This window comes from Triturus cristatus, chromosome 2_1 (assembly GCF_964204655.1).
Source record: "Triturus cristatus chromosome 2_1, aTriCri1.1, whole genome shotgun sequence".
Classification (NCBI taxonomy): Eukaryota; Metazoa; Chordata; class Amphibia; order Caudata; family Salamandridae; genus Triturus; species Triturus cristatus.
The window spans coordinates 181,697,485-181,712,335 of record NC_140581.1 but is presented as its reverse complement, the minus strand read 5'-3'; the positions used below and the strand labels follow the sequence as shown (position 1 = coordinate 181,712,335).

General features: G+C 46.9%; 1 protein-coding gene across 3 annotated transcripts in view; it reads left to right on the top strand.

Annotated features, from left to right (window-relative positions):
• Positions 1-14,442, top strand: part of SMAD2 (SMAD family member 2) — a 291,794-nt gene extending 277,352 nt beyond the window's left edge. For all 3 annotated transcript variants that reach the window (XM_085629486.1, XM_085629495.1, XM_085629504.1), the window contains 2 exons: positions 11,109-11,253; positions 12,509-14,442. In XM_085629486.1, coding sequence (XP_085485612.1) covers positions 11,109-11,253; positions 12,509-12,632 — 269 coding nt within the window. In that variant the 3' untranslated portion in view covers positions 12,633-14,442. The remainder of the gene's footprint in view (positions 1-11,108; positions 11,254-12,508) is intronic.
• Positions 14,443-14,851: the final 409 nt, after the last annotated feature.

Below are 14,851 nucleotides of genomic sequence, written 5' to 3'. Positions count from 1 at the left end.
TTTTAGTGTCAACGGGCAGAGTGAAATGTATAGCAAAATGATCGGACCAGTCTAAAGGAAGAGCTGGGGAAGAGCAGTCGAACAGAATGTTTGAAAGGACAGGATCAAGTAAGTGCCCTGCCTGATGGGAGGGGCCGCTGTTGCGAAGTATAAGGTTGATAGCCTCGCAATCAGAAAGAAACATTTTGCTAGGTGCGTTCTGTGTGTCTTCTAGGTGGAGATTGAGGTCTCCTACGATGGTAAAGTTTGCTGCCTTCATGGCAAAAGGAGCCACCAGCTCAGCAAAAGAGGTAAGCCACTGTGTAGACTGATCGGGGGACGATAGATTAGGATGCCCTACAACGTTAATTGGGGGGAAACTGCTAATTTAAACAGGGCAGCTTCGCAATTAGGAAAAGGGACAGCATCCAAAGAGCAGGCGTGAATATCTTTAAAAATAATCGCGATCCCGCCACCTTTTCCCGTGCTTCTATCGAGCCTGACTATTACATATCCCGGTGGTAGAGCACTAGCTACATCAGGGCCGGAGCCAGTGTGCAGCCACGTTTCCGTTAGGAATAAGGATAATAAGTCATATATATGGTCACGATTTTTGGGCAAAGATCTGCAATTAATGTTCCAGAACTGGTAGGGAGAGCTTAAAGGCACGGATGGAGCAGAGTGTTCAGAATAGGAAAAGCAGCAGTTTGAGCATCTTTGAAACAATTTCAGCGAGCAATCAAGCTGTGTGCAAGAGGAAAGGGTAGTATTTAAACGGCGGAGCTCCTTAGAAGTGTAAGTGAAAGGGCTGAGGCGTAGCTGATCGGGTTGGACATGATGCCGGGCAGCTGGGCGCGGACGGGCGCAGACGGGCTTGCCGAGGTTTTCGAGGTTGCTGAACACTGGAGACGCTGGGATTTAGCAGGTTCGAGGATCGACAGGCCTGTAGGGCTGGGGCCAAGTCCGTTGGTGTCGTCCTCTTGTTAGCAGCTGCACGGCAGGTCTTCTTTCTTCTTGTTCTTCTTGGTAGTTTCGGAATTGGGATCGGAGGAAGGAAGGTTCAGGGTGCCCCTAAATACTAAGTTTAGGCGTGTTACAGGTAGGTGAAGGTCAGGGACCAACGGGTCCCTTCCCTGGGGTGGGTACACCCCCTATCCTGCCACTCTCCAGTGGGAGGGGGGCAGGAGCCTAGTCCTGATTGGGTAGGGCTCCCCATCCTCAAGATGGCGAGAGCCGGGAGTTGTGATTCACCTCGCCTCCCCCACCTGAGGGGTGGGGTTGGCAGAGGCTTGCACTCCCCCTTTCCTCACTTAGGTTTTCCCGCCGATCTTCCCACCAGAGTGGGGGTCAGAACCGGTAGGGGTCAGTTGCTGAGTGCAGCAAGTGGCCTGGAGAAGCTCACAAAGGCGGCATGTGTTTGAAGCTTCCCCTGCCCATCCTGGGGGAGGAGACCTAGCATCTCGCATCTAGGACGTGCATTGTTGCAGACCCACGAGAGCGGATGGCTCCCTACCCAGGGGTCCAGCAACATGTCTGCTGGGTAGCAGCCTAGGCAGCCTCTCAGTCAGGACGCTGGTTAGGTTCAGGGGGCATCTCTAAGATGCCCTCTGTTGTGCATTTTACATTAAATCCCACACTGGCATCAGTGGGATTAATGTGCTGAGAAGTTTGATATCAAACTTCAATCTTCAGTGCAGCCATCATGGTGCTGTGGAGTTCGTGATGACGATCTCCCAGCACCATATACTCTTAATGGCAGCACTGTACTTACAGGGCCCAGGAATGGACCTGGGCACTGTAGGAGTACAGGGCTCATGCATCTGTACCCTCACCACTGGCATAGGGCACCCAGCTAGAGGGGTGACTGATGTATGCCAGGGCAGTGGTTTGTGGGCATGGCACACAGGGATGTGTGCCATGTCCTCTTTCTGTTTTGTTCTGCACACAGACATTCAGCCTGCAAAGGCAGTGTGTGTGTGTCAGGGTACAGGGCCTCTAAGGGTGGCACAATAAGTGCTGCAGTCCTTAGGGGCCTTCTCCGGTCACAGTGCCCTGGGTACCTGTGGTACCATTTAACAAGGACTGACGTGGCCAGAGATGCCAATTGGTTTTAGGCTTCAATGCAGTTTTAGGGAAGGAACACAGGCCCTGGGTACCTGATTGGCAGGAACCCAGGGCGCACTCAGTCAAAGTGCATCAGCAATTCAGCAAAACGTGGGGGCATACCATGCAAGAATTAGGGTACTTTCTCACACATCCCCGTCCTGCCGGCGTTACCTGCGGTTCACGGTAGGCCACAAGCTCTTTCAGTTTACCGTGCTCCCCTTTGGCCTTACCAGCGCCCGGGTGTGCAGATCAGGGGTTCCAGTCTTCCCCCTATCTCAACGACTGGCTGTAGAAGGCGGGCTCGCCCCAGGCTGTCGATTCCCACCTCCAGACTAGGGCGGACCTCCTGCATTTGCTGGGGTTCTCTATCAACGTGCTGAAGTCACACCTGGCTCTCTCTCAGAAGCTCCTCTTCATCGGAGCGGTTCTGGACACAGCACAGTTTTGGGCTTATCCTCCCGAACAACGAGTCAGGGATATTCGGACTTTGATTCTGATCTTTCAGCCTCTATCCCGGGTTTCGGTTAGGATGACCCTGATGCTGCTGGGCCTCATGGCCTCCTGCATCCTGCTGTTCGATTATGCCAGGTGGCATATGTGGGCTCTGCAGTTGGACCTGATGTTCCAGTGGGCACTGCACACCAATTGCAGTGGTGGCACACGAACCAGGATTGGGTCAACAGCAGATCCCTCTCCCTTCCCCAACCAGAACACACAGTGGTGACAGACGCATCCCTTCTGGGATGGGGCAGCCACATGGGAGAGGCGGAGATCAGAGTCCTCTGGTCTCTGGTGGATCCGGGCTCCACATCAACCTTCTGGAGCTCCAGGCGATCCGTCTTGCACTCAAGGCATTCCTTCCCTCTGTCTGGGGAAGAGTAGTGCAGATGTTCTCGGACAACACCACTGCCATGTGGTACGGCAACAAACTAGGCGGGGTGGGGTCGTGGACCCTATGTCAGGAGGCCCTCTGCCTTTGGACATGGCTGGAACATCAGGGCATAGCCCTGGTGGTTCTACACCTGGCAGGTTCACTGAACGCCAGGGTGGATGAACTCAGCCGCAGGTGCATGATGGATCACAAATGGAGTCTTCATTCGGAGGTGGTGCAAGATCTCTTTCAGCAGTGGGGAGAGCCTTGGTTAGATCTATTCGCCACCAAAGAGAACGCGCAATGTCAGCAATTCTGCATGTTGGAATTTCCAAGGTGGCACTCGCTAGGCGACGTTTTTAGTCGCAAGGGGAGTTGCGGTCTGTTGTATGCCTTTCCGCCTATACCACATCTGCCAGAGTGCTGAAGATCAAGCGCGACCGGGCCCAAGTCATTATTGTGGCTCCGGATTGGGCATGGAGAGTCTGGTATCCCGAGTTGCTCAACATGGCCATTGATACTCCGGTCAGACTGCCTCTTTGGGAGGATCTTCTGTTGCAGCAGCAGGGGATGGTCCTCCACCCGAACCTGTCCAGCCCCTGCCTCCTTGCGTGGAGATTGAGCGGCGGCAGTTGATGTCATTCGACTTGTCTCCCGAAGTCTGTGATGTAATCTTGGCAGCCAGGCGTCCCTCCACTAAGACGGTATATGCCTGCCGATGGAACACATTTGTGGCATGGTGCACAGCAATGGCTGTGGATCCCTTTTCTGCCCCTCTTTCTGAGCTTCTCTTGTTCCTCCTTTCTTTGGCCCATCAGGGCTTACTCCGGGCACTATCAAGGGCTATCTTTAGGCCATTTCTGCCTTTCTAAGGCTTCCTGATCAGCCTTCTCTACAAGTCCCTGGTTGTAAATCGTTTCTTAAAAGGCATAACTCATCTCTTTCCTCCTATTCCCCTCGTTATGCCTCAGTGGGACTTGAACCTGGTCTTGCCTATTTGATGTGCGCTCCCTTTGAGCCGCTTCACAACTGTCCTCTAAGACTTTTAACTCTTAAAACTGCATTCTGGTCACTATCACTTCTGCCAGAAAAGTGAGTGAGCTCCAGGCTCTTTCATCCAAGCCTCCTTTACTGGCTGTACATCTAGACAAAGTTGTCCTACGAACTCGTCCATCCCTTCTACTCAAGGTGGCCACTTCCGTACACATCGTGCAAACCATCCTTTTGCCCACCTTCTTTCTGCCTCCGCATCCTTCTAAAGAGGAAGAGAGGCTCTACCGTCTGGACCCAAAATGTGCGCTTTCCTTCTATCTGGATCGCACCAAACCGTTCCGGGTGGATGACCAACTCTTTGTTGGCTATGTGGGCGCCAAGAAAGATTGGGCTCTACACAAGAGGACCATCTCTAGATGGGTCGTTTTGTGTATTAAAGCCTGCAATTCTTTAGCTAAAAAGGAGCTTCCAGTGGGGCTACGCGCCCATACCAACAGGGTGACGGCAGCCACTACTGTTTTGGAACGAGGAGTTCCTCTGAATTACATCTGGTAGGCAGCTACGTGGCCATTGGTGCACACGTTTACAAAACACTACTGCCTGGACAGCCAAGTCCGTAGAGACGGCTTCTTTGGCCGTTCTGTTCTCCAGGACTTTCTGGTGTGATCTTGGGTCACAGACCCACCTCCGGGTTTGGTATTGCTGGGGTATCTATTCTACAGTAAGGAATCTGTAACTGTTTCTTTCAGATGAACAAGTTACTTACCTTCGGTAACAATATATCTGTAAGAAACATAGGTTAGTTATAGATTCCTTACCGCCCCATCCATCCACCCCGTTCTGCAAACTGATTTCTAGAGTTAAGGACATCCTTTCAGGGCCCTAGTTTTGTGCACCAGTGGTCAGTGTCTTGCATGACTCTGCGTTTCTGGCGCGGAAAGTCGTGTACAGAACTGATGTCCGCGCGCGAGGACGGCGTCTAAGTAGGTACCGCGACGTCATCCCATCGACCACGATGCCAACGACGGACGCAGAGCCGACCAACACCAACTTCCGATGTGCAGAGGTACTGCTTACAAAAAACGTTTCCGGATCCAGTCTGACGCTTGGGGGTAATTATAAGGGAAGGAATCTATAACTAACCTATGTTTCTTACAGATCTATTGTTACCAAAGCTAAGTAACTTGTTCATCATCACTGAAAGGAGGAGTCACCTTACCTTGTGACTAAAAAGACTTCTTCAAAGCAAAACAACTTGCAAACATCTGGACCCAACACTAGATAGCAGGTGTATGCAAAGTATATGAATCTACAGCTCTACATGCCAAGAACAGATGCTTACTGGGTAAATAACATAATCTTTTTCTTCCGCCATCTTGGGCACTGCGGTCTGTGCTCACTGCATGCTTATTGGGCCGATATTCCGATACTGTGTGGGATACGGTTGTAGAAGTGCTGAATTTCGTCCTTGATATGGCCTGGGCCAAAGGTTCTCAAGCTATTGCTGACGGGCGATACTCCGCAAAGTTCACATTCTGATGCAGGTTGGATACTACCATCTCACTGGGCAGTCACTGCTTCTTCGGTGGCGCTCTGACTGGTTGATGAATACTGGCTTTTCGGGTGATGTCCAAGCCTCCCTCATGGACATGCCCTTTGATGGAACCCACGTCTTCAGATACAAGGCAGATTCAGCCTTCAGGAGATTCAAGGACATTACCATTGCTAGGTCATTGAAGCTTTCTGTGGCCCCACAACAGCTGCATGAGTAGGGTAGATACACTTAAACTATACTAGTACTGTCTACCTTTGGAGAATCTAGTCAGACTCTGGGTACAGAGCCTGTGTGTTCTGGTAATGCAGAACCCAGTGTAAGGCCAGAAAACTAAAGACAGGTAGCAACCTTATTAGGTCTTATATCTTGGAGATACTCCTTCAAGGTGACCTTCAGAATCCTGGAGGCAAGTAGAAGAGGGAGACATTGGTGAGGGGGTGATCTTACAGAGCAAGGGCAAGAAGTACTTGTGAGAAAGTGGCTCTGTATATACTGTTCCCTAATAGGTACAGGGTGTACAGAGTCCACAGTCCCCCAGAGGCTGATAGAGGTCAAAGTTAGGTATGACCTTACTCTCAAAAGTGGTAGCTTGGTCGAGCAGTAAGGCAGTACCAGAGGACAGTGTAAAGCATTTATTGTACACACTCAGTCAGCAAATGGTTTCACACACTCAATAACTGAACTCTAGGCCAATGGTTTATATATATAAAATATATGCTTGTTTTATTTTTAGAACCACAAAGGGGGTAAAAATATACTTTCTCAGAATGAGAGGTTGAATATAAATACTTTTGTCTTAAGCAATAAATTTGTGTAAACAGTCACAGTTGGTTGCAATAAACAATCCTATTTCCTAAACATAACAATGCATTGAGCTCAATGGTAAATTCAGGTTATTTGTAATAAATGACTTTTCAGATTACTTTTGGAATTCCAGGTCTGGCTCCTAGAACCAGCCTTGGGTCAGTATTCAGAATCAAGTGATGAAAGTCGACTTAATAACTTTTTAAATAATATTTAGCTATTTCAAAAGTTAGCACTTAGAAAATATTTCAAAGAAAACATTCAATGGATCTCTATGGCAAGAAATTCACATTGCAGGTAGAGTACTTTATTGTTACTTTAGTAAACCAGGACTGGGTGCCTAGACCCAGGACTGGGGTCCTTATCAAAAGCAGGTAAGTAATTTCGTTTGCAGAATTGGTACGATTTTAAAAGAATATTTCAAATTTGCAAAAATAGACAGAAGACATTTCACAGAAAAGCAGACAATGGTTTCCTATGGGAGAAAAATGAGTTAGAAGTAAGTATAGTTGTGAACACTTTTCAGGGTCAGGGCTGGGCACCAAGATCCAGCACTGGGAGCTCACCTAGGAGCAGGTGAGTAAATTCGTTTTTGTCACTTGGCTGATTTTTGGTGAATTTTTGCAGTTTTGAAAAGTTCACACTTAGAAGATTTTTGAAGAAAAAGACAGTCAATGTTACCCTATGAGGAAAATGAAGTTAGCGGTTTAAGGGTAAGTACTCGACTGGCAGGGTTGAAATTCCGGGCATGGACTCAGGGGTACCCCAGTGTCAGGTAGGTACAGTTGGTTCACCCTCAGCGGTTTCAGGACGGCCGGGTGCAGAGAGAGTTGGGCCCAATGTTATCCTATGAGGGATAGGGGGGGCCTTGGTTGGTGGCTGCTGTCTGGCAAGCCACGCGGCTGTGGGAGCTGGGCTCCTGGTCACTTACTCGGGGCAAGTGGGGAAGTAGGTTAGTGTAGAGAGGGCACTGCCAGGGCCACTCGGGCGGCTGGGTGCAGGGTGCTTTTGAGCCTTCGGGCGCTCAATGGAAATCAATGGGAATGTTCCGGTTTGGAAAAAGGCTGCAGGCTCGGGGATGAGGATGTTTCAGGTGCCACCACCACTTCGAGAGGTAAGTTGGGTAGTTGTAGGTTAGGTGGGTACCCCGGGATTGGGCACAGGCGGCCGCAGGGCGCCGGGTGCAGGGGTGCCTTTTGACGTCGGGAATCTTACCCTCTGGTTGATCGCGGCTGGGGTGGCACTTGGTTCTGAGGCTGCAGGCTTCTTCCGGGATGTCGAGGGGGGTCCTTGGGTGCCGGGCTCTGGGTCACAGTCGCCGTGGGGTCGTCCTCTGGGTCTTTGTCCACTCCGGCACTGGCCAGGCTTGGCTGGTGCAGAGTGTGTTGGGTCCGCGGTCCCGGGCTGGTGCCAGGGATAGCAAATAGGTTTCTTGAGTAGAGCCTCTACTCGTGGGAGTCCCAGGGGCTTAGAGCTAAAAGGTAGCCAGGTCCTCCGGGGTTGGTGAGGTTGCTGGCCACGAGGGATGCCGCGCTGGTGCAGGTTCGAGAGTCGACAGGCCGGTAGGGCTGGGGCCAAAGCAGTTGGTGTCTTCTCTTTTTAGCAGCTGCAGGGCAGGTCTTTGTTCTTCTTGCTCTTCTTGTAGTTTTTCTATCTGGAATCTAAGGAAGGAAGGTTCAGGGTGCCCCTAAATACTAGATTTAGGGGCGTTACAGGTAGGTGAAGGCCAGGGACCAATGGGTCCTTGTCCTGGGGTGGGTACACCCCCTATCCTGCCTCTCTCCTGTGGGAGGGGGGCAGTAGCCTAATCCTGATAGGGTAGGGCCTCCCATCTTCAAGATGGCGAGAGCCCGGAGATGTGCTTCACCTCGCCTCCCCCACCTGAGGGGTGGGGTGGGCAGGCTGGCACATCCCCTGTCCTTGTATGGGGTTTCCGGCCAAGCTTCCCGCCAGAGTGGGGGGTTGCAGTGGCCTGGGGAAACTCCAAATGGCGGCCTGCCTTTGAAGCTTCCCTTTGCTCATCCTGGGGGAGGAGATTTCTCACCTCACCCAGGATGTGCATTGTTGCAGGCCTGGGAGAGCAGGGGCTCTCCCACCCAGGGGTCCAGCAACGTGTCTGCTGTGCTTAGTACATTAAATCCTACACTGGCATCAGTGTGGGTTCAATGTGCTGAGAAGTTTGATACCAAACTTCCCAGGCTTCAGTGGTGCCAATATGGTGCTGTGGAGCTCGTGTTTGACAAGCTCTCAGCACCATGTACTCTTAAATGACAGCACTGCACTTACAGTGCTCAGGAATGGACCCGGGTACTGTAGGGGCACAGGGCTCCTGCTCCTGTGCCCACACCATAGGCGTAATGCACCCAGCTAGAGGGGTGGCTGACATATGCCTTGGCAGTGTAGGTGATGGGCATGGTACACAGTGATGTGTGCCATGTCGACTCTTTGTTTTGTCCTGCACCCAGACACTCAGCCTGCAAGGGCAGTGTGTGTGTGTAAGGGTACAGGGCCTCTGAGGGTGGCACAATGAGTGCTGCAGCCTTTAGAGGCCTTCCCTGGCCACAAGGCCCTGGGTACCTAGGGTACCATTTACTAGGGGCTGACATGTGGCTAGGGTTTGCCAATTTGGAGTTTGTGTGGTTTAAGGAAGGAACATAGGCCCTGGGCACCTGATTGGCAGGAACCCAGGGTACACTCAATTGAAGTTCATTCAGCCATTTAGCAAAAAGTGGGGGGCATACCATGCAAGAAAGATGGCACTTTCTCACAGTACTCGATACTACTCGCTCTGTCGCTTGACGTGGTCATGGGGAGTCAGAAGAGACTCCCATGGACACCCCTGTGCCTGTGGAGGAAGGTACTGATGGTACAGACAGGGGTCACAGCTGTAGACCTACTTTTTCTCCCTCTGGGTTGGTAACAAGGGGTTTAAAAGGAGGAACAGATCCTACTCATCCTCACTCTCCTCAGCATCTACAGCTGCATCCACTCACTGGCACAGAAGAGGTAGCTTTAGATAGAGGGTACATCATGATCAAATATTAAAAGGCAAACCTCAAAGTGATGACGGAGCAGTTGGCTCTTGAAAGGGAAGCCTGGGAGGTGGTAAGAAAAAGGAAAGATTTGGAGCTAGATCCCCATGAAGGCAGCACAAGAGACTCCAGGGAGGAAAACTTAGGCTCAAGGAATCTTAGCACGATTGTTCTTCTTTACAAACCTGGGGATGACCTCCACACACGGGTTACTGCTTTGTAGAGAGTCTGTAAAGACCAAAAGGTACCCCAGAGGCAGTTTGGCAGCTATCCTGTGGCTACCCTTTGCTGACAAAGGCAGAGACAAACTTTTGGTAGTTAGAGAAGAGGATGCAGACAACTATCAGGTCTTGAAAGAGGCACTCACTGAGGAGTATAGTATTAAGTTCAGGGTACTCTGAAAGCCTCCTCTTACACCATGCTACTGTGTTTTGTGGAGACATTCATGCGTCATTGTTGGGTATTCCCTTTGGTGGAGCCAGGCTCTTCGGTGTGAATGCAAATTTGGCGCTAAAGCGCTGAAGGACAGCAGAGCTAGTGCCCTCTCCCTGGGAATCCCTTTTCCCACCTCGCCAGTCACACCAACAGTACCAGAAATTCCAGAGGTGCTCAAGGGGCATTACCTTCTGACAGAGGCAGCCCTCAATGTCTGTCCAGCCTCTTTGTGGCACCAGGGGTATCGATGATGACGGAGGCGGGGGCCATCGAAAAACACAGCAGTCCTCATTCTCTTCCTCCGTTGCAGCAGCCACATCATTAATATTCTTTAGTCCGTCCATCCCCGGGAACCCCCTAACCCCCAGTCATATGGGAACAGTGCCCTTCCCTTTTTGTCCACCTCCCACATCCCATCAATTTTGCCTCATAAATTGGCTGAGCATACCATTATCCTAGCCAGAGCAGTTGGGACGCTGCTTGCCAGCTGTGCTACGGAATTGGTGCCTGAGGCAGAGAATGGCTCAAAATACTGCTCCCTATACTTCTTTGTCCCAAGACCGATGTGGATCCGTGGGGTAGGGTGCAGATGTTCCTCATGAGGGACATGCTCATAATGCCGATGTTAGCTCAGATCCTGCCAACCTTCAATTCTAGAGACTGTAAGGTGTCCTTGGTCATGTAATATGTGTATTTTCATGTAACTATTCTGCAGTCTCGCAGGCATTTTCTGTGATTTGTCATGGAGTCAGTACACTTTAGTTCACATTCCTGCATGTATTTATGCACTATTTGTATAACACCAACCTAACTAAAAAGCTGACAGAGCTCTGTAGAGGGTCTTAAGACAAGCACAAAGTCAACAAATGATTGGAGAGGTAGCTTGTTACTTGATTGTTGCTGCATTGTGATGTAATGCTCTTTAAAGAGGTTTCTTCTGTACCTCCGTATGCCTTGACACCTTGGCTGTTCACTAAAGTTAGGTCAATTCGAAGCTCTGCATTTTCCATGCATATTTTACTAGAGAATATCTAGCTTGCCATGGGAGAATAGTCGAATTGTATGTGAAGCTGAATATATCAGTTGTGGACAACCATCTTTACGGGTAAGTAAAACTTCTTCAAACTTTTCTCTCTTCTGGCAGGTCTGTCATGCAAGGGCTATTATAGAAGGCTCTAGTCTTCTTTATTGTCTAACATGAAGACTTTTTTCAAACTAGATAGGTTTCTCCGGGTTTTGCTACTGTAAATCGTATGTAGGGTATGGGAGTGGGCAGTGTACCAGACGGGATTTACTACTTTGCTCATGCACTGCTTTATTTTCATCACTACAGGGTGTAATCTGAAGATCTTCAATAACCAAGAGTTTGCAGCTCTTCTGGCTCAATCTGTTAATCAGGGGTTTGAAGCTGTGTACCAGTTAACCAGAATGTGCACCATACGAATGAGCTTTGTGAAAGGATGGGGTGCTGAATACAGGTATGGATAGATATATTTTGTACAGCATTGTGCAGTGTGCTTGAACATAAAAGTTAATTGAAACCCTTGACTGTGTTTTAGAAGTTAGCTAGTGATGTTTGTTTTTTAACACAGATTGTATTACACTTGCCTTTCTTCTGAGTAAATTATTTTACAGGTAGGTTCCATCTATTTTTAGAATTTGTTATTAAAATCTGCATGCAAAGCATTAATTGAATCATTCCTCCATTTGACTCCCTTTTTCCGTACGCTACATGCACTCACTTGGAGGGCACAAGAATAGAGCCACCATCGCTTTTTCGGTAAACGTTACTTTAAAGGATATATGCAAGTGGGTCAGATGTGTGTAAACTGCCACCTTACACACTAATTATGTTGCAGAAGGGGTAACTTCATGAGGACCTTAGATATCTTTATGTATCATGAATTATCCTAAGTAAAGTACTTAAGGTTCCTGATAATTCAAGCACACTACCACTTGAATGTACTGTTATGCTGAACACAATCTGCAACAATGGTTTTTGCAGCCTCCCTCAGAAGAGATAGGATGTCTTTTTGTTCTTACCTGTTAAAGGGGAGCTCTCATGTGAAACATGAACTGATAACCAAAACGCTTGTAAAGTCTCTGAGCTACTTGGGATTCACAGTGAACATGAGGTTATCTTGCATTTGATAAAGCATTAAAGAAAGTTATTGGATCAACGAATGTGTGGGCCTATCCTAGAGAAGACCATGTTGCAATTTCAGATGTTGTTTCAGAATGTATTTCACAAAATGTTGGTTACAGGGAGTGTTCTGATAACTGTACATATAAAAGGGCCAGTATTAAAATGAATTGAAAGCTGCATAGCAGCAGGTCTTTGTGGCATTCAGGCCGGCTTCATTAGAGTCTCTACACATACAAACTAGGAGTCACTACCCTGCATGATTTATTTTTTTAAACCCAGTACTTCTTCAGCCCAATATGTAGCTGAGTTTTGTGCAGCATGAAATATATAGAGCATGTGTTGAGGTGCAAAAGTTTTATTGCATTCACTCCCACCAACTTTGTAAGAAATGTTTGTAGATGGTTGCACATTTCTGATGTCTGCTACAGGGAGGGCCTTTCCTCTTTGCTCTTTCAGCTCTTAAGCCAAAGTGTAGAAACAGAGAAAGAAAACCAAGCATTGTTTGCCCTGCAAATTATATAGGCATTGGTTATTCACAAGTTTCTGTTCCTGCTTTTTCTCACCAACTTTTATTATATTTTTTGTAGGCGGCAAACTGTAACAAGCACTCCTTGCTGGATTGAACTTCATCTAAATGGACCTTTGCAATGGTTGGATAAGGTGTTAACACAGATGGGATCTCCGTCAGTACGCTGTTCAAGCATGTCCTAAAGAAGTCTAGGTCAGCATTAGCAGGGGACTGTCCAGTTTATCCAAGCAACAGATTCAATTTAACAACTCATCTGTCATAGTTTTTGTGTGGTCCCAATGAACTGTTTGCTATCAAAAAAGACAAAAGGAAAAAACAGCACTTGCAGTCCCAACAAATAAAGCACCTTTTCAGAACCTGGCTCCTATATTCGTACAAATCTAGGTGAAACTGTAGTGTATAAAGTACCTCCAGAAATGGGGACAATTGTAAAGACTTTTAATGGTGTTTTACTGGGCATATAAGTGTCCTCAAGGTTTATCAATAACATGAATAGTTACTCTGTACATGTGCAAGTAATGTATTGTGTTCTACAATAACTTTGTATTGTGCTGTAAAGCATTTACAGTTTCCACAAATATGTTTGCCTCATGGTTTAGGTAAGCCCCTTGTAAAATATTTAACATAGAAAAACAGTCCTTCCTTAGGTTTGTTTCTGATTTCCTTGCTTCATAAACTGTCCCAGTAAAGCATAGTAGCCTTTTGTAAGATAATCCTTATGGAAACGGTCCTTCATTCTGTGTCACCCTTTCATCTGTAGCTGATTTTAACACTTTGTAAACTGTTCTAAAGAAACAGCCACTCGGTGTATGATAGCTAACTTTTTCCTACCTTTTAGTTGATCATTTTTAACATTGGCGAGGGGAAAAAAACAGAAATGGAAGTGTTTAAATTTTATGCTGTTACGTCAATACCTTCATATGGTGCCTACAAATAAGATATTTTCTTCATTCTTGTAATCATGAAGACATTCTTTATTATATTTTCAATGCTCTATTTGCATTTACCTACACTTAGATTGAAACCATCTCATCTTTATGACTTGGGCATTTCTAGCACAAAATATATTGGTGTAAACCTTATAAATTTAAATTATTTTCAATTGTTGGGATTAAAATGGGAAGCACTGCTAAACATTTATTTCACAGAAGAATTTTGGTGATATTTGATATGACAGTATTGTTGAACACAGTTTATGTTGTGCTAATCAAATGCCCTTGGTAAACCTTTGCGATGTCTGGTTTGTTGGCTTTATAGGACTTCCGTTTAATGCCATGTTGTATACATTATGAAATACAATGTTGTGTAAGAATAGTTGATTCTATGTACCTATGGCAATTAGTGACTGATTAACCAGCAACATGAGGACCATCAAGGTTCTTTTTTTATACATTGCATGTTATTGTGAACCCTTGGACACTACCTTTTTGCACCATGCTACAAATCCTTTGAATTGTTATAAAATGTGTTTTGGGGAGAGTGGTTGTATGAGGGAAGACATTGTAAAGGTAAGATTCTCCGGCTTGAAAATGTACACCTTACTTACATTTGTGATCTAGCCATCTGTCTTTGTTTATGTGGCAGTAGCAGAATTGCCTTTTTTGTCTTTTTAAAGTCTTTTTATTTTCTGCATTGTTTAATCTATTACACTAGTATTGTACTTTGTAAGTACAGCTAGTGAAAATTTTAAGCTTTAGAACAAAATATGGCCAGTGTTAAAAACTTTCATCAGAGTTGGCTAAGTTAAACCATGATGAAGAATTTTATGCCATAAGTAATAAGGCATAGAAGCAATACCAAAAAATATTCCTAGGAATGAAGTCGGTCAGGCCTTTTTAATGAAAGTAAAAATTGGCAAAGCATTGAGTATTTTGTGCACAAGTTTTACAGGTACAGCTATCACTTGATAGAACTTGTGAATCTTAAGACATAAGCTTCATGCGTGTTGCGTTTGCCTAATATGTGAATACACTAATAAAAATTTTAATTCTCTTGGTTGCTTGATTTTAATTTTGTTTGGTTCTTGCCTTATGAATGTCTCTACATTCTTGGGAGAGATTTATATTCTGGAACTCATAGAATTCAGGAGCCATGCATGTAATTGGAGCGAACCGAGTTCTGGATGTGGGATCTGGCTGCTGTTCCTCATGAGAAGATAGTCAATCCTAGGTAGACAGATGGGTTTGGTTTCCAATAGCAGTATGAGTTCGATAAACCAATGTTGCCTGAGCCACTTGGGAGCTATCAGAATGAGAAGATATCCCTCCATCTTCATTTTGGTGAGAACCCTCAGAATGAGAGGGATGGGGGAAAAACATCCCTGACCATCTCATTGAAAGGGTATTTCCCCATGGCCCTGGGAGTGGGTATAAACTGGCATGATAAAGGCATTTGGCATTCT